The 24,267-nt window shown below is 43.3% G+C and overlaps 1 protein-coding gene across 1 annotated transcript in view; it reads right to left on the reverse strand.

Moving 5' to 3' along the window:
• Positions 1-24,267, reverse strand: part of CENPE (centromere protein E) — a 3,008,010-nt gene that overhangs the window by 2,594,307 nt on the left and 389,436 nt on the right. Inside the window, exon 6 of the mRNA XM_044063442.1 lies at positions 8,871-8,952. Coding sequence (XP_043919377.1) covers positions 8,871-8,952 — 82 coding nt within the window. The remainder of the gene's footprint in view (positions 1-8,870; positions 8,953-24,267) is intronic.

Below are 24,267 nucleotides of genomic sequence, written 5' to 3' on the forward strand. Positions count from 1 at the left end.
CAACCTATGTGGTGTATTTGCTTGTAGATGAAGGAAATATTTATAGTAATATATGCGTGGTTGTTTGGCATATTTTTTATCTTTTCAGCCTTTCTATCTGGGGGCACCTGACATCTAGGGCAAGAAAAACTGAAGAAAATGGCGTCGGTTGCAACTTTTATACCCCTGGCACACTGACGCCAGGGAAGAGGCGACAGCAACCGACACCAGACCAAGACTTTGGAACTCGGGCCGACTGCAGGACGCCTGCCAGCAGGATAAATCAAGTGTAATGACTGCAACAGTGAATACACTCGAACAACCACACTTATGGTACGTACACAACTGTACTTTGTCTGCCCTTCTCAGCTCAAACGAGAAGAATGAGGCAGAAAATCCATTGGGTGGTTTGGATGGATCCTAATTCTCTGCATGCACCTGCCTTCATTGACCAGCCAAGGACTTTCTCTCAGCCTTGAAAGCCAACATTGCCATTGGAGCAAAAGAAATACTTCCTTGATTAGCCAACCTAGGGAGTCTTCCAGCTCCAGAGGAGACTGGTACCCAGGAGGACCTCACAACCGAGCTGTCAAGTGCCAAAGCATTGAGGGGGAAGAACAGCTCCAAAAACTTCAGCGTTGACTCATCATTGCTCAGACTCAGATGCTTCAGTTCCAGGACTCTTCTCACCCCCAACAGCATCGGAGTCAAGAGAGTAAGGGATGAAGTTGAAGCTGAAGTACCTAGTGCTATCAGATCAGACAGAGGTGTACCCACAACGGTTTACATCCATAGAAACCTGATCCGAGTAGGTAGCTGATATTGGAATGAAGTGTGACTGTGTCAATGGCCCTAGTCCTGCCTCTCCTCAATGAGATGGTGCCGGGAGGACCTCCAGCTGGATCTGTGCCCTGAAGAATGTTATCATCTGGTCGACGTCCAGTTCTGATACACTTCTGGTGGAATGATCGGACCTGGACAAAGCTACAGATGCAGGTTTCGAAGGTAGCCTCTGTTTCATTATTGGAGTGTGTAAAAAAAGTCACTGGTCCCAGGGAAAAAAGTAGCTATAGGGGGAAGGAGGTTGGATCCAAGTTGCAGATTGATCAGACTGCCTTGAGGTCTTTGGTGTCAGACATAACAGACTGGCTGAATCCAGAGACTTTTTCCTGGATTGGTCTTCCGGCTTCTTTTCATACTGCTTTTCTCTACGGACTTTGAAAGGACAAAACTAATGAAAAACCATGAATAGTAGTATATGGTTATCTAGCTTCAGACAACATAGTGGAAAGACCCTGTCTGAGAAGGAAACAAGCCTTTATGTATTAATTTTTCTCCTCCCTTGGATGGCGCTGGATCCAAAGGCAGCACAGATCACAATTAGCCTGAAGGTGAAAAGCAGCCACACAACAGACACAAAGGGAATGGGATTCTTGAGAAAGGACTGTAAGACCACATGTTGAACATTTTAATTGCTGATGGTTTTTCAGAGATTAGAAAAAGGAATGCACACAAAAAGCTATTACTATACAAATTTAAGACTTGTCTTAATTATATACATAAAAAATAACATCTATATAAATAAATAGTCGAAAAACTAGCAGTTAACAACACCATCGCTACCACATACAAATGTAAATTAGCACTACCACATCTAGAAAGTTCTGCACGTAAAACGCATTCACAAAAGACTTGCTCCCTAAAAATGCTACTTAAACAATAATCTAACCCAAAAAATGAATTGCACTAAGATAAATGCTATAATTTGACGAATGGATGGAAAACAGAGAATTCACTCTGGGGATCACATCTGCAGCACTGCTCGACAGATGCACAGGAAAATAACTTTCTTGGATGGCGAAAGCCAGGGAACCTTTTTGGCTAAGCTTATATAGGCCCCAGGAACGATAGCCTAGTACCTATCTATGAACCTATAAGCTAAAAGGAGAAGCAAGAGAAAAGATTTTGCTTTTACTCATCGTGACAGCAAAAAGAACTCAAACATCTGGATGAACAGGCAGCAAAATTTAGAGGTAAATCAGAATAGAACTGTGGGTAAGGGAGGAGTCAGATGTCTCTAATCCAAAACTCTGGTAGAAAGCGCAGAGGTCAGGTCTGATATCTCAAACTTTGGATTAGATGAAAATAGGCATCTACGATCTGTAGCTAATGATTGTAGCCTAAGCAGTTATGTTTTAGAAAGCTTACCTACAGCAACTCATTCACTCACACTTCCAGTCATCCTAAATTTGTTAAAGGAAATGTTTTGCATGTTCACTAAATAAAGTTAGTCAGACAATAAGTCTGAAGGCTAAAAGTTAAACAAAAACTTTTAAAGTTATGTAGTCAACTCACCAGGAAACTGTAGATTTCAAATGTGGTCACTGCTGCAGTCATAATTGGTAGTGGCCTCTAAAAAGGCTATGGTCCTACACCCAGTCAAACTTCAGAGCTGAGCAGCAGTCCATTTGAGCCAGGCTAATGTCATCTTTCCTTCATGCTCCTAGCATAAAATGTGGTGCATGTCTGGTCATCATGGGTTCTTTTATGGCCCTCAACTGAAAAGATCTTGAAAAGCAAAAACAGTAAACAGTATGTCCAAAGCAAGTACCCAGAGTTCTGACAATGCCAATGGAAGAAACCTACCCTCCTGTCACATGAAGAAAGACAGAGGTGGGGAGCACAATGTGGCTTAGATAAAGTATTGGGAAAAGGGGCAAGAGATATCAAAGTACCTCGTCCTCATGTTCCTTCATCTTTAGAGGGGAATGGATGGGAGACGGGACTAACAGCGACCACATTTGTGCATCTGCAATTATATAAGTTGCCTAGACAACTCTTACGTTCAGTGTAGTTCATTGCTGCAGTCATAACCTTAAAGGCTACTAAAGAGTGCAGTACTAGCAGAGTGTGAATAGTAGTACAGTACGGAAAGAAAACAACCTTTAGGATAACTGAACCAAATCCAGTCACGAATCCTAAGGATAGGTATGGCAGAAGACTAAGTAGCAACTTTCATAATGTCTTGAGCACTAACCTGTGTTAGAACAGTGGTAACAGCTGTGGACCTGGCAGAGTGAGACTACTTTTCCTAGTACAGCCTTTCCATATTTGTAGCAATAGTGAATCTAAATGTGCTACCAAGCAGAGATGGTCTGTTTTGACACAAGCAATCCCCTGCAGAAAATATCAGGCAGAGCTGTTCAGTTTTCTAAATGTGTAGGATTGCTTCCCTTTCGTTGTAACAAGAGGATATCTTGATTTTGTGCTACTTCTCTACCCTAGGAACAAAAAGTGATTACTGCACAAAGACTGTGTACTTGTGCAAGATGAGGAAAGGCTCTTCGCTCATCAAGGCATGAAGTTAAGAAAACTTCCTAGCGACAGTTATTGCAACTAAAAAAATAATTCTTCCAAAACTAGAATTTGAGTTTTACAAAACTAGCAGATTCCAAAAAAGCACCTATGTCAGCTTTTTCAGCATAAAATTCAGGTTGTAAGCTACAACCAGAATAGGAGTCCTTAGGTGTGTGCGTGTGTGGTTGTGTGTGTGTGTGTGTGTGGGGGGGGGGGGTTCCCCTTTAAGAATGGGGAAAAACAAAGTGGCAAATTTTAGATATTGCCTGCCAGAGTGCTTGATATATGTAAAAGTAGGTATCTTTAATGCCTGCAGAGTCAGCATTTATCTAGGGGATTTTAAAAATGTCTTCAGTTTCCAATGATCTATAAAGGGTTTACAATGATTACTTATGATAACACCCATTAGTTACCCAGGTAGGCCAAGTGGACACAGTCTCAAGTGCTCAAGGTCACACAGTATGCAAATAAGAGATGATGAATTAAAACCCTATACCATGGCTGCCAGTTAAAGCATGACATTTCTTACCACTAGAAAAAAGCCTGGAATCAAATCCTGTTGCCTTGTGACAGTGGAGTACTTTTTCTATAGCACCTCTCACCAACATCTTCTGTAGGACGGGTTTTATTTCATGTTCACGATTCTTTAGAATTCCTGTCTTTTGTGGGTTTGTGAGGAACTGAAGCCTGTAAGCCCGTCTAAATACTCAGGGCCCACCTGTGGTTATGATTAGCTATTGCTGGAGGCATGTGTCCAGTTTGAAGGGGTGAGGATTCATGATGCAGTTGCTACTGGAAATATTCTCTTATGCTTAATAATCAACCAGTGTCAAAGGGATGAACATAGCCTCCTCTTCTCCTGTCAAATCCAAGGGCTGTTCAGGGCGGAGAAGGATATTAAAAGCCAGTTGCTTGGTGCCTTTACTAAACAGCTGTTAACAGAGGCCTCAACCAACACAAAGCTCAGGTCCAAAGCTGGTTAGGAGTCTACTGGGGGGAGGGGGGGGTCCAACTCCCTAGGACCTTAGACTTTGCTTACAATTCTTTTTAAAGGGGAACTCCAGTTGACAAAAACTCTTCAGCACAGCATACTTCAACAAGTAGGCTATAAACATTTTTTTTTGTAAAGTAAACCTGAACAACATTTGAGGGGTTTTAATCCTGAGCTATATGACAGCAGTTTGCAATAAAGTTATACTCCAACATAACAATATGAAAACTGATTGTCTTTTGAAAATCGCCATTTGCTAGCACATCTGCCTCTCTTGAAAGATGCAGAACACTTCCATATCATACACCACAGACGCACCTAAAAAACAGATACCTCAAGGAAATATTACCAGCCAGAAACATAGCAATTTATAACAGAAAAAGATAAGTGAGGATTCCCAATGGGGTTCTTATCTGCTTGCTCTTCTGAATCATGCCATAGCAATGGACTGAAAAAAACACCCTTTTCTTAATACATATGCAGCAAACAAGATCTAAAGACAGTTGGGCATACACCACCTTTTATACCAGGAACATGGAGATGTCAGAAGATAAAAAAAAATATGACAACCCAAGAGAGCTGTTCATACCTGCAAGAGTAGCCAGATGTCAGATCTCAACCTGTAGCAGGGTTCCCCCCTAAGGATACAACTACAACACTTAACAGCAAGAATATCTTGCACTCTGCTGACATATTCAGGAGAAATGTACTGACACATGGGACTAACTTAGAAACCCTGAAAGCATTCAGAGACCATTGCAGAATCAACAGCAATTTACAAAATTCCTCAACCCTGCAGAATCTATCTAGCATCCCGAGGTCTTGGGTTAGACAGCAAGGCTCTAGAAAGATGGATTCAAAAGTATTCGAACACCTGGAAAACCAGAGACCCTACAGTGAAATTAAGGTCCTTAATCTTAAGAGGTCCAAATACCTTTTACCACCACTTTGGACTATAACTAAATGATCCTCCTTCAGTTTTAAAATCTCTCCAGTGGACACATTGTGGAGGGCAGCCTGATAAGATCTACTCCTCATTTTTAATGTAATACTGCAGAGGAAGAGAGAGCTCTGAAGAGTAGGCCAGAATATCAGTCTCAGAAACCAAGGCATTGGGAAATTCAGTCACTCTTTTTCCACAAGGGAAGTCATTCAGAAGTTGGCAGTCAAGCCATTTTATAGCCAATTCTATGCCAAGCTGCCAAATACCCAAGGGCAAAAATAACTGAAGGTGACCGTGTGAACTGTGTGCATGGATGGGGTCATTCCTGGAATAAAATCAGAAAGCAGTTCTTGAAGAGAAGGTAGAAAGCAGGATACAGACAAGGCCCTCAGAAATCTCATGCACAACAGGAATGCCCTGTGAGAGAAGCCAAATAGTGCTTCAGCAACTACTTGCTGCAGCAAAAGTCTGTGAGAGGTGGAATTGCATTATGGATGTCGGTAGACTAACTAAATTGGCATTCACCCTGCAAGGTACTTTTAGTGTTATTCAAGCTAAGTCAGTTAAGTGAGAGAAGCTCCCACTGTCTTGCTCCAAAGATGTCAGTATGAGAGAGGAAAGAGTAGGCCCAACTTGGGGACTAGTGGAGGAAAAGTCAACAGCTCTTCAGATCCAGCAACAGGATTCCATGACTGCAGATTTCTTATACCTCGAGTGTCTCTGCCCAAGCATTTGTTTAATTTCAAAGGATAATTTATTTGAATACCTGAAAAGTGTAAACCCCTCAACATGCCACACCTCTCTTTGGGTAATGCCAGTAGCATTCAATCCTCAGGCACAGCCTTCAGTGGAAAGTCTTTTTATTTAAGGCAGCACAATTCTCACAGGAGGTGGCTTCCTGGCTCTTAAAGACAAAAAAGCAAATACAAATTGTAAATTCTTGGTAAAATTTGTATTCCACTGGCAAACCTGTCAGCAAGTGTTTTACAGATATCATGGACCTCAGAAATTTGTAATCCACAAGATCTGAACCAAAATGTCACAAATGTTTTTTAAACTGCAATACAAACTAAACTATAAAACAATGTGTGGAAAAAAATATTTTAAACTGCATAAACGAACTGAGGCAAAAACAGACTTGAATCCAAAACAAAAACAAATCAGAACAAAAGAAGCGGCACTTGAACGGCAAAGTAATAAATTTAATAAAATGATGTAAAGTGCTTTTCAGTTGTGTAACATGCACAAACTTCTTCAGACAAATGGTTACAAGTGGCATACATCTTATAAATACTAACAGATGTCAATAGTCACCATATAAACCCACCTACGGTTCAAACTATTATACACATTACACCTCCTACTTACAAACTAACAAACAACTAACTACAACTTAATATCAATGAAAAAAATTATTAAAAACTAGAAAGTAAGAGGTAAAATTAGCTAAAATCTAGCAAGTTGTAACCAAGAACAGAAGTACCCACGAAATAATCCACTAAGTCTCCGGCACAATGAAGGTTTTCCTATTTCCAGTGAAGGCAGGCAAACCACTCGAGGAAGTAGCAAACACTTTTATTGTATAAAAATCACATCAAAAAGCAAGAGCAAAAGCAAAGGTCGATTAAGCGCTTTCGTCTCCTATTACGGAGACTTCATCAGAATAACTTATACCCCTCGACCATTCCTTTTATACAGTCATAGTTTTCATTAATTAACAATCAATTGTCAATAATTAAACCCATCTACATTAAAGGCGTAGTACCCCATATAGACACTGAATTCAGGTGTTTGTGAATACCAGTTCATTTTAACATCATATAAATAGTTAGTAAACATTGCTAAAACTCAAAACTAGAAATGGTAAAAAATCATAGGGTGCTGCTTAAAGGAAGCTTATATTATTTTTAAGGACTTATAATACATGTCATAAATAAGTTGTTAGTAAATTTGCATTTTTATGTGTTTTTTTTGTCAAACTTTCAAGGACCTATACTAAAATTCCAGGGACCCATGTTCGTAAATACATATATAAAAATGTATATATAAAAATGTATATATAAAAACAGTATAAACAATATGAACAATATAAATACTCCATACAACCATACAATAAAAGGTACACTTTAAAAGAAGGAGGTATATGTGTCGTTTCACATTACTGAAGTGTAAACAATATATTAACATAGTATTAACAATAAAAAAAACTTTCACCCCACTAATGGGAGTGAAAAAGGTATGTGGTTCATTATTCCCATATGTTTGAAGGGTATTTAGAGTTTAAAAAAGTTTTAAAAAATATATATTTTAAAATAATCCATTAAAATGGAACTTGTTATTATATACGTATTTCATCTTATATTCAATAAATAAATAAATAAATAAATAAACCTATCCCCATACTATATCAATGCATATATAACCAAATAATTCAATGAATCTGTGTAAGTATATGAATAAGTATATGAATAAATATTATTAAATATTAAATATTAAATATAAATTAAATAAATATCACATATTAAATAAATATCACATATTAAATATTAGGTACTAAGTACTAAATGATTAATTGTTAAAATATTAAATTATTGCAAATTGTTCAATATTTTGTAATTTTAGGATCTGCGGCCAATATTTTAAGTGCTGGAACAATAGAGATGTGGTCGTTTAAACCTTCATCACAGCATGCTTCTAATTTTAATTGCCAAATCATTTCTCTATATTCTACTTTGGTCTCCCAATCACCTCCACGCTCTGAATGTCCCACTACCTCAAGAACCCAAAATTTCATCAATTTGTGGCAAGTTCATCTTGCTAAACTTTTAATCTTTAAAATACTGCCGATAGAGAAGTTTTCATTTAGTCCAGGGACGTTATACGCATTCAGTCTAATCTGCCACATAAGTTCAAGCTCTTCCAATTTTAAGCCAGTTGGACCTCTCCTTTTATTCTGAGTAATCTGATCTATCACCATAAACTTGAAGTTGTGATCTGGGTGACAGGAAACATGTTTGGCCAAAGCATTTTCGTGTTTATTTTTTCTAATAGCGTAGATGTGTTCATAAATACAATCACGATTTTAAACTGCATATTTACTGCACTGGAAATCATCTGGAAAACAAACTAACGACAATGTGGTAAAGTAGTGCAGGCTGCTCTTAGTTTTTGCTCTGTGAGAAAGTGAGAACTATAGCGAGAGAGCTCAATCTCACTCTCATGAGCTCAAAAATTTATTAAATTCAGAAGAGAATGTGGAGGTCTGTCAGCACCCAATTCATGTGGAAATCTGATTATACACTGCAGCAGTGATCTTTGCAACGATCACAGACTAGCTACAAATCAAAGTATTTGGCAATGCAAGTCATAAATGAATTTGGATTCTTTACTGGATCTTCATGGGTGGGAGCCCAGATTTCACAAATGCAATAAAAGAACCTGCGAGGTCATAATGAAAGGAATAGCTGAAAGATTCTTTAATGCGGTCAAACATTTAATACGGTTAATATAAACACTGCTCAAAAGCATTCAAATCAAATGACACATGGAAATTCAGCATATACATGGTCCAAAACATAAGCAAAATATCAATGTACTTACTTTCTCCCTTTTTCAGCCATTTTATGATTTGAGTTTCACTGTTGCAAAGCTCTTCTGTTAGGTCAGCTACATATATAGTTCTCTAAAAATATAAATATTTTTTTATTGTGCAATGACAAGAAAATGGAATTAAACATCTACTATAGAAAAAGCATACAATAGAAATGGACCAAAGAGGGAATCAAATCTTTCATTTTTTTAGTTATTGTAAAAATCCATTATATTTCTTTCCCGAACTTAATCAATGCCACTTCAACTTCATTAATTTTAACAAAAAGATTCATGCATTCTAAAGCACTGCATACGTCAAACATTTTATCATAAAAATAATGCAAGTTGCAGGGAAGGAAACAAGAAGGTATTCAACACTTCTTCCCGAACAGGAAAAAGATAAATCAACAGTTATAAAAATTCAGCAATCATGATGCAAGAAATAAAAAGTTATGTACTCACCATAACATTCCATGTTTGTTTTCCAGTATCTCGCCTTCATTCTTGCTGGTTGGGTTCAGAGCCAAATCTCTGCTCTGACTCGAACGTATACCAAAGCTCGAGAACTTCTACTGGCTCGAGGCTAAAACCTATCCCCATGGTGCTTAGCGGCTGTTCCCCAGATCTTGTTTGAGGGAGAACGCTCCCTATGATATGATTAACATACAGAAAGAGAAAATATATTGGTCATAAAGGTAAAAGGAAGGCAAAATGGGAATCGGACCATATTTGACAATTGTAAAAATTCCTCTAGATCCTCTGGGAGGGGGATGGCTGGGTAGGACGCAAGAATGAAGGCGAGATAATGGACAACAAACAAGGAACGTTATGGTGAGTACATAACTTCTTTATATTATGTTGTCCTATCTCGCCTTCATTCTTGCTGGGTGGGACAGAGTCCCCAGCACCTTTCTCTTGGGTGACTTAAGAGAATAAACTCTTCAGGACAGTGGAACCAAAGGATGCCCTGCTCTGGGAGGCCACATCTACTTTGTAATGAGAGATAAAGGTGTGAGAACTAACCCATGTAGCCGCCGCATAAACTGAATCCAATAGAAGTCTGGATTGAAAGGCAATGGAAGTAGACACCACTCTAGTTGAATGTCCTTTCACTTTCCCTGGCGGTTCTTTATTATGAGATTGATAAACATATTTGATAGTCTCAGTAAGCCATTTGGACAAAGTAACTTTTGAGACTGCCTGGCCTTATTTTGTTTCTGAATAGGACACAAAAAATTGATCTGATTTTCTGAAATCTTTCATCCTGTGTAAATAAAAACACAGTTGTCTATGTACATCCAGTTGGTGAAGCTTATATGCTGCCTTGTTCCTATAATTTGGAAAAAAACAGGCAATTCTACAGATTGGTTTAAATTTATTTCAGAAAAGACTTTTGGTAAGAAGGAAGGATTTGTTCTGAGGGAAACTATCGTTGTGGAAGATCAAATAGGGAGGACGGATGGATAAGGCCTGCAACTTTGAAACCCTCTTAGCTGAGGTAACTGCTGTTTTTCAGGATAAAAATTTTGAACAAGAGGATGCTGGTTCGAAGGGGGAAAAAATCAGTGCTGATAATACTAAATTTAGATCCCATGGGGGAGGAGGTTCTCTTACAGGAGGTCTTAACAGGAAAGTACACCTGAGGAAGGCCTTGCATAACTTACGGGACATTACATTGGATCAGAGTCCCCCCACATGACAATTAGATATAGAGGCTAGTTGAACTAAAATAGTGGCCACCACTGCTCCTTGATTAAAAATTTCTTTCAGGGATTCCAAAATTGCAGATAGAGACTGTAAAAGATCTATGTGTTTTTTGTCGAACCAACAAGAGAACCTCTTCCATTTGTCTGCATAAAGTTTCCTAGTTGCCTTTTTGTGCAATGAGACCAAAATGTGGCGCACTGCAGGGGATAATTCTGGAAGCCCGTCTAAGATTGGAAGTGGAGAAAACAAGCTGTCAGCTTGAGGCTCTGAAGGGCAGGATGGAGCATTCCTGAATGATGCGTCAGAAGAGCCGTCACTGGGTCCAGGATCCATGGATCCTCCTGAAGGTGGGGCAAAAGGAAAGAGAACCAAATCGGACGAGGCCAGTATGGAGCAAACAGGATAAACCTGCAACTCAACAACTTGGTTTTCTGAATAACTTATGGAATCAAAGAAAACGAGGAAAAGCATGAAGTAAGTCCCAGGGGCCAATCGTACGCAAATGCATCCCTCAGTGACTCTCCCAGAGGGGAAATGAGGGCAAAGTAGTTGCTGCATTTGGTTGAAGGGAGTGGCAAAAAGGTCACAGCAAGGCTGGCCCTACTTGCGAAAAATTCGATATGCAACTTCCTGATTCAGGGATCACTCATGAGCCATGAGAATAGCTCTACTTGGCCTGTCTGTTATGACGTCGGATTTTCCCAGGATGTGTTGCCGTCAGAAAGCATTGAGAAGATATCGCCCATTGCCAAACTCTCTGGGCCACTCGACATAGGGGATAGGATCTGGTTCCCCAGTTTATTGATGCACCATACCACCGACATATTGTCCGTCTGAATTACAATAGTCCCCATGGGAAGAGAGTTCTGAAATGCTTGCAACGTCAGAAGCACCACCCTCATCTCTTGGACATTGATGTGCAAAATGCTACTCGTGACCTTTCCAAACCCCTTGGACCGTTTGTCCCAGATCATGCCCCCCCTAACTGGGATGCATCCATGGTTACTGTAGCGACAGGCTAAGAAAGTACAAACGGTCTACCTATTGTTACCCGAGTGGACTGGATCCACCAAAGCAGGTCCCTCTTGCAGGAGTCTCTAATGAAAATCTCATGAGACATGGGAAACTCCTGTATGGACGATTGAGCGAAGAGTAGTCACTGTAATATTTGCATGTGAAGTCGTGCCAGGGGACCAAGTGTTATTGTTGCTGCAAAAGAGCCTAGGACCTTGAAGACAAATCTTGCTTGTACTTTTTTCTTGTTGAGTAAGATAAGCACTTGACTGCGTAACGTTTGAATCCTTTTTTGAGGCAGTTTTGCCAACAAGTCGTATTGTGTTTAAATCTGCACCTATAAATGTAACACGCTGTGATGGCAACAAGGCAGACTTTTCTGCATTTACAGTAATGCCTAGTTTTGAGAGCAGATGGATGGTGTAGTCCATGGCTTTGATTAGTAGCTGCTTGGTGGTGGCAGTTAGGAGCCAGTCGTCCAACTATGGAAAAAAAGAAATTATGTACTCACCATAACGTTCCATCTGAGTAGGTAACTTCATTTGTCAGCAACCTGTTGGTATCTGATCTGACCAAAATCCGAGCCGGCAGCTTTCCAAGCTAGAGATCCAAGCTCCTTCCCCTTACCCATAATACCCTGCTACCTCCCTCCAGCCCTCAGATCGAGTTTGCCCAATTATCAGACAGCACCAAAACAAGCAAAACCTGAACATCCTAACCTGATACCCACCAGGAGTGAATCACTTAATTATTCAAGCAACGAACTACAGGTTAGGGGGACGGAGGGGGAGGTCGGTTGCTGACAAATGAAGTTACCTACTCGGATGGAACGTTATGGTGAGTACATAACTTCTTCATCTGAAGTAGTTTACTTCATTTGATTAGCAACCTGTGGGACAGAGTCCCCAGCTACCAAAAAACTTGGGAGGTCCTCAAGGAAGAATATTCCGGAGCACTGCAGAGCCAAAGGATGCCCTCCCCCTGGATAGCAGATCTAATTTATAATGAGAAATAAAGGTATGAGAGGAAGCCCAAGTAGCCGCAGAACAAATGTCATCCAAGGGTACCCTTGACCAAAAGGCAGCAGAGGTAGCCATAGAACGGGTAGAATGAGCACGAACCCACCACGGGCTCGGGCCAACCAGAAATTCTGTACGCGAGTAAAATGCAGTGAGATATCCACCTAGCTAGAGTCACCTTCGTTACTGGTTTACCCAAGGATGGCTTAGCAGAAGAAAGAGAGCTGCTCCGACTTACAAGAGGCAGCTGTTCTGTGCAAATAAAAGTGCAACTGTCTATGCACATCTAATGAATGGAGTCTGTACGCTCCTTTGTTCTGGTAGTTAGGGAAGAAAACAGGCAGATTAATGCACTGGTTGATGTTAGCCTCGGAAGCCACTTTAGGTAAAAAAGGAGGGATTAGTCCTGAAGGATACTCTGTCCTTATGGAAGACAAGATACGGAGGTTTAGTAAAAAGGGCCTGAAGCTCCGATACCCTTCTAGCGAAGGTAATAGCAATCAAGAAGGCAGTTTTCCAAGACAAATACTTAAAGTCAACCGAAGCTGCAGGCTCAAAGGGGGGGGGGGGCAGTAAGAGCCTGGAGGACTAAGGTTAGATCCCTCAGAGGAACCACATTCTTGACAGAAGGTCTTAAAAGAAAGGTGCCCTTCAAGAAGGTAAGGGACCAAGATTGTCTCCGATGTGGAAGTGGGAAATGGCCGCCATTTGAACCTTCACAGTTGAAGGACTGGCCCCCTGATGAAAAATGTGGGATAAGAAATCAAGTACTGCTGGAATGGGAGCTGTAAAGGGGTCCAAATTCCTTTGCCCGGCCCAGATAAAAAAACGTTTCCATTTACTGTTGTAGACTTTCCTGGTAGAAGGCTTATGTGCCGCCACCAGGATGGATTTAACTGCGGACAAGATGCCGAGAGTCCTAGCCACTAACGGAACTGGATCAACCAAGCGGAAAGCTTGAGGTCATCCAGGTTCGAAGTTTTCAATCACGAAGGATGAGAAATCAGATCCTGAATGGGATCTAAGATCCAAGGAGGAGCTATGAGATGAGACCGCAGGTATGGGAACTAGGTTTGACGAGGCCAGAATGAGGCTACGAGGATAACCTTTCTCCCCAATCCATGAGCTTTCTGCAAGAATTTTGAAATTAACGGGAGAGGAGGATAAGCATAAAGAAGACTGGATGGCCAAGCATGAACTAGAGCGTCTCTGGGGGTCTCCCCCAGTGGAGGGATTAGAGCGAAAAACTTGCTGCACTTTGCGTTCAAAGGCAATACGAACAGATCGCAGCAAGGTTGACCTCATTTGAGGAAGATCTGTTTCACTACCAAGGGGTTCAAAGACCACTCTCGTAAGGTGAGAGGATAGTTAGACTCAGCTTGTCCGCTAAAATGTTGGACTGACCCGGGATGTGCGTTGCTAGCAGAAAACGGTTGGTGGATATCGCCCACTCCCAAACTCTCATGGCCTCTCGGCAAAGGGGGTAAGACCTGGTCCCCCCCTGTTTGTTGATGTACCAGACCACTGACACGTTGTTTGTCTGAATTGCAATAGTCCCTAGAGGAAGAAGGGCATAGAGAGCTTGCAACGCTAGAAGCACTGCCCTCATCTCCAGAACACTGATACGCAGAACGGTCTTTGTTGGAGTCAACGTGCCTTGGACGGTTCTACCCATGCAATACCCTCCCCCCACCCTAGGCGAGAAGCATCTGTGGTCACGGTGGCTTGGGGTAGAGGCATCAAAAAAGGCCGCCCTTCACGAAGCTCTCAGGAATGGAGCCAAAAAAGCAGAGATTCCCTGCAAACCCTGCTGAGGGGAATCGGGGAGTACAATGGATGTCAAAGGATGGACCACTGGACCTGCAAGGTCCACTGAAGAACATTCATATTCAAGCGGGCTAGGGGTGAAAGGTTGATAGCCAACGCCAGAAACCCTAGAGCCCTCAGAACTAATTCCGCTGGTGGAGCCGGAGACTGTAGAAGGGCTAAGACATGGAGAGTTAGGTTGCGGAGTCTGTCAGATGTCAAGAAGGCCTTGGACTGAAGCGCGTCTATTCTGGCCCCTATGAGGTCCACGACCTGAGCAGGATGAAAGGACGATTTTTTTGTAATTTATAGTGATCCCCAATTGGTGGGCCAAGCGCATGAAATAATCCCTGGCCGAGCATAGTAGATGCCTGGTGGGAGCGGTGAGGAGCCAGTCATTCAGGTAAGGAAAGACCTGTATTCCGTGAAGCCTCAGGTGGGCCACTACAACTGCCATGACCTTGGTGAACAACCTGGGGGTTGTGGTGAAGCCGAAAGGGAGGACCCTGAACTGATAATGACTGGCACCCAACCAAAAGCGGAGAAACCTCCTGGATCGCCTGTTCATTAAAATGTGATAGTATGCATCCTTGAGGTCTATGGAGCACATCCAGTCGTTCTCCGGCAGAAGGGGGAGAGTAGATTGAATGGCGACCATCCGGAATTTCTCCTTGGCAACGGACAGGTTCAATGTAGACAAGTCGAGAATTGGCCTAAATTCCCCCGTCTTTTTTGGCACCAAAAAGAACCTGGAGTAATTGCCTGATCCGGACTGGCCTGGGGGGACGCGCTGGATGGCTCTTTCTTAGCAGCTCTTATCTCTAAAGCATCCGCCTCCTTCTGGTTGGGTGGGACATCGGGGAGGCGCCTCAACTGAGGGGGAGGGTTCACGAAGGGAATAGAGTAATCTCTGGATATTATTCGGAGCACCCACCGATCTGTCATGATAGACTCCCAATGTGCTAGGTGTTCTGAGAAAAGCCCCCCAACTGCCTCCAGAGAGGAGCAGTCAGGCAACCCCTCAGTGTGGCTGCGCGGGTCAGTCGGAAAAGGGTTCCCTCGACCCGAAATTCTTTGCCCCCCCCTTTGCCTCTGGGCCAGCATCCGCCTTGTCCTCCCCTGCCTCTGAAGGACGAAGGGTCCGGAGCGAAACGGGATTGTTGAGATTTCTGGAACCACATCTTCTTTTGTCCTCTCTGGTTCCTGGAAAAGGACCTCTGAGGAGCCGAGAAGTGGATTCCAACAGCAGACAATATCTTCCTGTCTTTCTCGCTCTGGAGTAGCGTATTGCGGAAGGTCTTGCCAAACAAGGTAGAACCGTCAAAGGAAGCCTTCACGAAGGATGCCTTGAAGGGTTCCGCAAAATCGCAAAGACGGAGTCAGGCATGACACCGTAAGGCAATGCCTGCTCTGCTGGCTCTAGCTGCCCTCTCTGGGGCAAGGGTGAGAAGCCGCATAGAAGTGTTGGATACAGTCTTTACAGTGGCCATTCGTGCAGAGAAGGTTCGTTTGTCCTCTGCCGACATGGACTCCGGGGGTGTCCCAGCATACTCGGATTAGATCCCGCTGAAGGCGAATCACGTGTGCAAATTAGCTCAGCACCCTTACGGAGAAGGTGGTTGAAGCGAACATCCGCTTTCGAATGCAGTCCATCGTCCAAGACTCCTTGTCGGGAGGATGTACCAAGGAGCTATCCTGAGCCAGTTCCTTCTTGGTGGCAGCCGCCACCACCATGGCATCTACTGGGGAACCTTTGCTCCATGCCGTCCTGTATGTCGGGGGACTAAGGATCTTATCTGGTCTCCTGGTGATCAGCTCTACAGTGTCCGGCTCCTTCCACACCCTGGTAGTTATAAGATCTACCAGGGGGTCGGCCGGAGGGGACACCCAAGAGGTAGATGGGCCTGCGTCAAATGCCTCCAGAAACACAGACTCATCGGAGGAAGGTTTTTGGGCTGACCACCCCCCCTCTAATGTGCAGCATCTCCATGATGTCTCCAAAGGAGATGTCTTCGGGGGGTGACCTGGGGTAACCTTCCCCTTCCTCCAAGTCAGTGTCTTCCATGAGAGACTCGGGGAAGTCCAAGTGCCTCCTTTTACACTTTCGTTTGTGAGGAACCTCTTCGGGGGGGCTGTCCGAGGAGGGCTCACCAACCAGGTCCTGTTCCTCTAGGGGAACCATCTGGGACGTAGACGCAGGTTGTCCCTGGGGCTGGATGATGGAAGACAGGCCAGTCTGCGAGGGAATGGCGGGTGGATCCATAGCACGAGCATGGGGCCTCGAATCTCTCGAGAGGACCCTCTCCACGACGTTGAAGGCCGAAGGTGAACCACTCTCCCTAGGATCTAAGAGCAGCCCCCTCGGATCAGACATGTAGATCGGCGCCGAAGCAAATGGACCCGAAAGAGGAGTGTGCTCCGACCGCATCGGAGCCGAAGACCACTCACCCCTCCGGATCCGAGGCTCGGCTCACAGCCCCGAGAGCTCGGATACGAAAAAGGACCCGACAAACGAGGGTACAGCCGGCGAAGTAGTGATTAATATCGGCGCCGACTCCCTGGCTCCAAAGCTACCTGGATCAGACTGCTCCGAAACCCGATAATGGATCGGAGAAGGAGCAAGGGGGGGCAAAGAATGGGGCCAAGCCCCCCCCCTGGAGGGGGGGAGGCAAGAGCACTCCCATCTGCATCTGGGCCTGGAGGAAGCGACACATCATCCGGTCCATGTCTGCGTCCTAAAGGCTCCTCGTAGATCTAGAAGAAGCCACCGAGGCTCGAAGACCTCGAAGGTGACCTGGTCTCCTCCTCTGGCTCCGGAGAGAAACGTGGAGAACGGAGCCAAGAGGGGGAAGACCCGGAGACCTTCAAAGGAGAAAGGAGCTGCTTAGCCGGCGGGGCCGAGGGGGCAGAATCGGCCCAGCGCTTGTGGCTCCTATGCCTCTCCCTGTATCTTTACTTCTCTCTATCTCGCCTATCCTTCTTTCAGGAGTCCCTCTCTCCCTGGGACACAGTGGGAGTTTGAGTCCCGGCCAGGGGAGCAGGAACAGTTGGCTGTACAGCCGCAGCTGGTGCCACTGAGGGAGAGGAGGAAGTAGCAGAATTTGCGGGCAAAAGGACCACGAATATTAACTTGGTCCTCCTATCTCCCAAAGCCCAGGGGTTGAAGGCGGCACAGATCTGGCAGTCTGATGATAAATGAGCCACCCCCAGGCAAACAACACACTAAGTGTGGCCATCGGCTGGGGACAGCTTATGGCCACACTCAGAGCATTCAGAAAATATGGCCTTCACACACACCCTCACACACAGAAAAGGGGAAGGGAAAGGTGAAGACTAACTTACTAAAAGTATTTAAGTTAAATAAACTAAGGGGTGATTAACAGACAGACACAATTTTTTTTGAGAAAAACAGAGCAAAAAAAACCCTATTAAACCACTCACAAAACCGCTAGAAGCTAGTCACTCGTGCTTTAAGAAGCCGCAGCAAACGAGATCTGAGGACTGCAGGGAGGTAGCAGGGTATTACGGGTAAGGGGGAGGAGCTTGGAGCTCGGATCTCTAGTTTGGAAAGCTGCTGGCTCGGATCCAGGTCGGATCGGATACCCACAGGCTGCTGATCAAATGAAGTTAACTACTTTAGATGTACAGTTGTGTAAACTTACCATAAATGTAGATGCTCGAGTGTATTCACTGTTGCAGTCATTACATTTGGGTACCTGCTTGCAGGTAGCCCTCAGTCAGCCAGATTATCAAAGTCTTAGGTCCTGCATCAGTTGCCGTCTCATCTTCCATGACGTCAGGTAGTCAGGGGTATAAAGCATGCAGCAAACGCCATTACATCAGTTTTTCTTGCGCCAAATGTCAGGTGCCCCCATAATGGGAAGCAATTATAGACAAGTTTACACAGTCAACAAAAAGCAAATACACCAGAAAGCTTTTAAGCATACCCAATTACTCTATCATCAGAACAGACAGAACCCATAAAAAAGGTGGTGGAGTGGCTCTAATCTACTCTTCCTCCCTATCTATAACACCCTACAATAAAGCCATTCCAAGGTTCACTAATGCAGAATTAATACTAGCTCATCTTCAGCTAAACAAACATAAATTTATATATATAGCCTCTCTTTACATTCCCCCCCGGAGACAATGTCCCAATACTCGAAGAAATCCTCTCCTGGCTATCAACTAACATCTGTAATGAAACTATAATCATGGGAGACGCCAATATTAATTGGTCTTCCATTCAGTCCCCTACTCACCCCCTCAACATCAACCTATACAACTACTCTCAACTCATCAACTCCATAACTAGGCCATCCAAAGACTTTACTAGTGGCAGCATTTTAGACTGGATTTTAGTCTCCCACCCCCATAACTATCCTGACAGTGGAACCCTCCCTGACTCCCTCAGTGACCACCTTCCCATCTTCACTAGACGTTTTCCTTCTCCCTTACTAGCTACTCATACTTAACTACCCGATGTCATAGAAACTTTAACCCAGAAGCTTTCTCTGACACCCTTAAATCACTTAACTGGTACCCTCTAAAAACTCTACCACTTGCAAATGCAATAACTCACTTTAATACAACCTTCCTACATCTCCTAAATAATCATGCTCCCTTAATAACCAAAAGAATAAAAAGGAAAGCCACCCCCTGGATTACTAAAAGTACACTAACCACCATGCGACTTAGAGATAAAGCCTGGACACAATACCAGAGGAACAAATCTACATCTAACCTTAATGAATACAAAACGCTTCGTAACTCAGTTAAAAAGCTTATCTCAGCAGACCGTCAAAACTACTTTGTCCAACGTCAAAGCAACCATAAAACCAACCCACAAAAGTTCTGGAGAGGTACAACTACCCTCTTAAAACCTGGTACTACAGAAAACCCTAACCCCTCCCCAAATGTACAAGACTCTGATCTTGCTACCCAATTCAATTCTTTCTTCATTGACTATTTCCAAACTTACCTCTTCTTTTTCAAACAATCTGCCTCCTACCCTCCACTTCTCCTCACCCATCTCCCCTCCCATCTTCTTTCTCTCATTCCTCACACTCTCAACCCCCACCATTTTTCATTAAACCTATTCCTACTTCTACTATAAGAAAACTCCTGCAGAAACTAAAACCATGCATCAATGCCCCCAATAACATTCCCTCATACTTCCTCAGCATAGCTGCTGAAGCCATTGCCCTCCCTATCAGCATCCTAATCAACCGCTCTATCCAAGAAGGTCTTGTTCCTGAAATCTGGAAAAAAGCTTACATCATTCCCCTGCACAAAGGAGGAAATAATACTAATATTTCCAATTTCCGTCCCATCGCCATCCTCTCTCCCATTTCTAAAGTCCTAGAGAAATGTATCCACCTTCAACTCTTCCCCCATCTCTTAGACAATAACCTATTAACCCCCACCCAGCACGGATTCAGACCCCATCATAGCACTATGACTGCCCTCCTTTCCTTCCTTGAAACTGTGAATAAAGCTAGAGATTCTGGCTTCACTGTATCTACCATCCTTCTCGATCTCTCTAAGGCCTTCGACACTATCTCTCAACCTACTTCTTACTAAACTAACCTAAACCTCTCCCCCTCTTCCCTCAAATGGTTTACCAGTTATCTCTCTAATAGGCAACAAGCTGTCAAATGGAAAAAGGCCACCTCCTCTTTCCTCATCACCCCCACAGGTGTCCCACAAGGTTCCATACTGGGCCCCCTCCTCCAACATTTTCATTAATGACTTTTACCACTCTATCCCTCTTGCTAACATTATCCAATATGCAGATGATTTCACAATCATCTGTGCTGCCCCATCCATACCAACTCTCTTAAAACTAACTCAAGATGCTTTCTCTACCACAGAACAATGGATGAAAGACAACCATCTAGCACGCAATGCTGCTAAAACTAAACTTATGATTTTTACCTCCTCTAAAACTAAGAATTTCGATCGAAATTTATTCTCCATTACCAGCCAAAATACAACACCTCTTGAGCTGGTAACAAACCAAACTACTCAGAGTTCAACTAGATGACAGGCTCAAATTTAACTCCCATCTACTACTAAACATAAAAAAAAAAAAAAACACCAAAAGCTTGGCATGCTCTACCGACACAATCAGTTCCTCACCTCAACTACTAAACTTACTCTCTCTACTTCTTTTCTCTTACCCTCCCTTCTCTATGGAGCCTCTCTTCTAACAAACCTAGTTATCTCTCAAAACCAAACTGTCCTCTTGTTGCAATAAAATAGCCTGATTCGCCACTAGCAACAAATCATCAACCCATCACTGAATCTCTTCACAAACTATACTGGCTTGAGCTTCCCAACTATCTCTCCTACACTCAGCTCACCTATGCTCAAACTCATTTTCCAGCCATCCCTCTGTCCCTCCCTCTCCACTACCTTTAAATTGCACCATACACAAAGGCTTCTCAGATCTAACAATCAAAACCTTATAGAAGTTTACAGACCCCTCCACCCCCCAGGATAATACCTCCTCTCACACTCTCTTGCACGCCTATGGAACTCCCTTCCCCCCTCCATTCGTACCACTACTAGCCTCCCATCCTTTAAAAAATCACTCCGCTCTCATCTAACTTCCACATGGGAATGCTCCTGCTCCCATCCCTCATAACTTATACTTTACTTCAGCACTCTTTCCCTTCCTTCTCTCAAATCCCAGGTAACAAATTATTGCTTCCTTCTATTATACAACTCCTTACTAGTATCCAGTAATTCCTTTCCTTACTGAATCCAACTACCTGTCCAAAAAAAAAAAAAAAAAAAAAAAAATATTATTATTATTATTATTATTATTATTATTATTATTATTATTATTATTAACTTTGATTTAAATACTTTTGATCAGTCTGTTTTACCTCTGTAGTCTTCATGCATTCTATGTGTGCATATTAATCTTAGTTTGTTTACCTCTGTAATCTTCATGTAATCTATGTTTGTATATTAACCTTTGTGTAATCTGTATGAGGAGCTTTTCTCCCCAGGACTCCACTGAAAACGGGTTCTTCAGGCCCAATGGACTATCCTGGCTAAACAACTGCAAATAAATAAATAGTAAACAAGCCTAGAGGTATAGTCAAAAGAAGTCAGGGGGCTGGAGGGAGGGTAACCAGGACTGCAACAGTGAATACACTTGAACATCTACATTTGTGGTAAGTGTACACAACTGTACTATGTTCTTCATATTTCACTGTTGCAGTCATTACATTTGGGTAAATTCTCAAAGCTAAGGAAGGGAGGAGGCAATTAGATAGCATTAGGACCAGCTATAAGGCCAAGCAAGACTGCAGTGGCAAAACCAGCTCTGGATTTAGAAAAAAATGGCAAGTGGTAATGCTTGGTGAAGGTATGTACAGAACTCCAGGTAGCAGCTTCTAGGATGTCCTTGGTAGGGACACTCCTGAGAAACGCTGTAGAGGTAGATACAGCCCTGGTGGAATGTGGTCTTATCTCCTGTGGGGTAGGTTTTCCATGGTGCATATAAACAAAAATGAATGCAATGGCCTATACACTTAGAAATGGCTTGCTTTGAAATGGCCTTCCCCTCCGCCCCTGCAGCAAATGCAACCAGCAGCTGTTCAGATTTCCTGAGAGGCTTAGTCCTGTCCAAGTAAAATCCAAGTTGTCTGTGCATGTCCAAGGAGTGCAGTATTCATTCCCCTTTGTTCTGTGGATTAGAAAAGAAGGTTGGAAAATGAATGGACTAATTAAGTGCCACACTGAATACCACCTTGGGCATAAAAGAAGGATTGTTCCTAAGGGACACCCTGTCTGCATGAAAGATGATGAAAGGCTCCACTGCCATGAGGGCCTGTAATTCAGACACCCTTTTTGCTGAAATGATGGCAAGAAGGAAGGCTGTTTCCAAGAAAGGAATTTCAACTCTGCATTTGCAGATGGCTCAAAGAAAGGTAGCGTGAGCTTTTCCAATACAAAGTTAAGGTCCCAAGGCTGGAGTAGGGGCTCTCCTTGGTGGTCTTAAGTTTTTGGGCCCTCTGAGGAATTGCTTCAGCAGTGGATGAAAGAAGGAGTGGCTCTGTATTATAATGTGCTGAAACGGCAGAGGCATGAATTTTGATGGAAGAAAAGTAAAGGCCCTTGTGAAGCATCTCAGTTAAGTATTGAAGAATGTGCAGTAAATTGGGTACTCTTGTGCCCATCCCCTGAGTTTGGTTCCAGGAACAGAATCGTTTCCATTTTTCAGCATAGGATTTTCTAGTACTAGGCCTCCTTGCCTCCAGAATGACATCCATCACTTGCTTACTGAGGGTTGTTGATGGAGAGATTATGTAATTAAGCCAGGCTGCAAGTTTCAGGGTTTGAAGATGTGGGTGCAGAATCTGGCCCTCCTGCTGGGACAGCAGATCTGAGGCAGGTACCATGGTTCCAGCAGTGACACTGCGCAAGAGGGGGTACCAGTGATGGCATGGCCAGTCCGGTGCAAAAGTATTGTCCTTGGTTTGTCCTGTTTGATCTTTAGTAGCACTTTGGAGAGGAGAAGCAGAGGGGTGAAAGCATAACTTGATAGGTTTTTCTAGAGGAAGGACAGGGCATCCACTTTCCAAGCTCGTCTGTGGGGAGCCCTTGTGCAGAATTTGTCCAATTGGTAGTTCTGAGGGGAGGCAAACAGGTCTATCTCTAGGCTCCACCATTTGTTTCTCAAAATGTTGAATATCTTTGTTTCCAGTTTCCACTCGTGGGTCCATGACATTTTTGCTTAGGTCATCTGCCAGTGTATTTAGCTTGCCTGGCAGGAATTGAGCTTGTAGGTGCACCTGGTAGCTCAAGACTGTGTTCCACAGTGCCATGGCTAGTCTGCAGGGAGGGTATGAGTGGGTTCCCCCCTGCTTGTTTATGTACCACATAACAGTGGTGTTGTCCGTCTTTACCAATAACTGTCCTGGAAGAATGTGGTCCTTGAAAGCTGTCAGAGCATCCTGTACAGTTAACATTACCTTTTGATTGATATGCAGGTGCATTTGACTCTGGTTCCATTTGCCCTGAATGCACTGCCTTGTGCAATGAGCCTCCCATGCATAGTCTGATCCGTCTGTTAGGGTTTGGGCGGCAGGGGGTAGAATGAATGGCAGTCCCTTGTTGTGGTAGCAGGCCTCTGCCCACCAAAGGAACTCTGTCTTTAGACAAGGGATGATAGGAATCATTGATTCAAGGTCCTGAGAATGTTGACACCATAGGCTTTTTAGATACCATTGGAGTTTCCTCATATGCAGTCTTGCATATGGAATTAGTAGAATGAAAGAGGCCATGAACCCCAGCGCTTGCAGTATTTCCTTTGCAGATAGCTGGGCCTTTGTGGCCAGTAGTTGGAAGTAGTTTGTCAAACAAACTTGGTTCTCTGGTGTGAGGTAGGCCATCTGTGAAGTTGTATTCAAGCTTGCTCCAAGGAATACAATTTGGTGGCAGGGTACTAGATGAGATTTTTCGTTTATGGTGTACCTCAGAGAAGTTAGTAATTTCTTTACAAATGCCAGATGATTTAATAGTATGTCCTCGCTTTCTGCCTGAATTAGACAATCGTCCAGATATGGGTATATTTTAATATTTCTTTGCCTGTAAAATGCAATGAATGGAGCTAGGCACTTTGTGAATACCCTGGGCGCAGTAGATAAGCCAAAGGGCAATGCAGAGAACTGATAGTGCATGTAGCCTGCTCTGAAGCGTAGGTATCTTCTGCAAGATTCCCTTATTGGGACGTGCAGGTAGGCTTCCTTTAAATCCAGTGTTGCCAAAAAGGCATTTTTGCCTAGCATGAGAAGCAGCTGATGAGTAAGCATTTTGAATTGTGGGATTACCAAAAAAATGTT

The sequence above is a fragment of the Protopterus annectens genome, chromosome 2.part1, assembly GCF_019279795.1.
Source record: "Protopterus annectens isolate FY-2018-M chromosome 2.part1, PAN1.0, whole genome shotgun sequence".
NCBI lineage: Eukaryota > Metazoa > Chordata > Ceratodontiformes > Protopteridae > Protopterus > Protopterus annectens.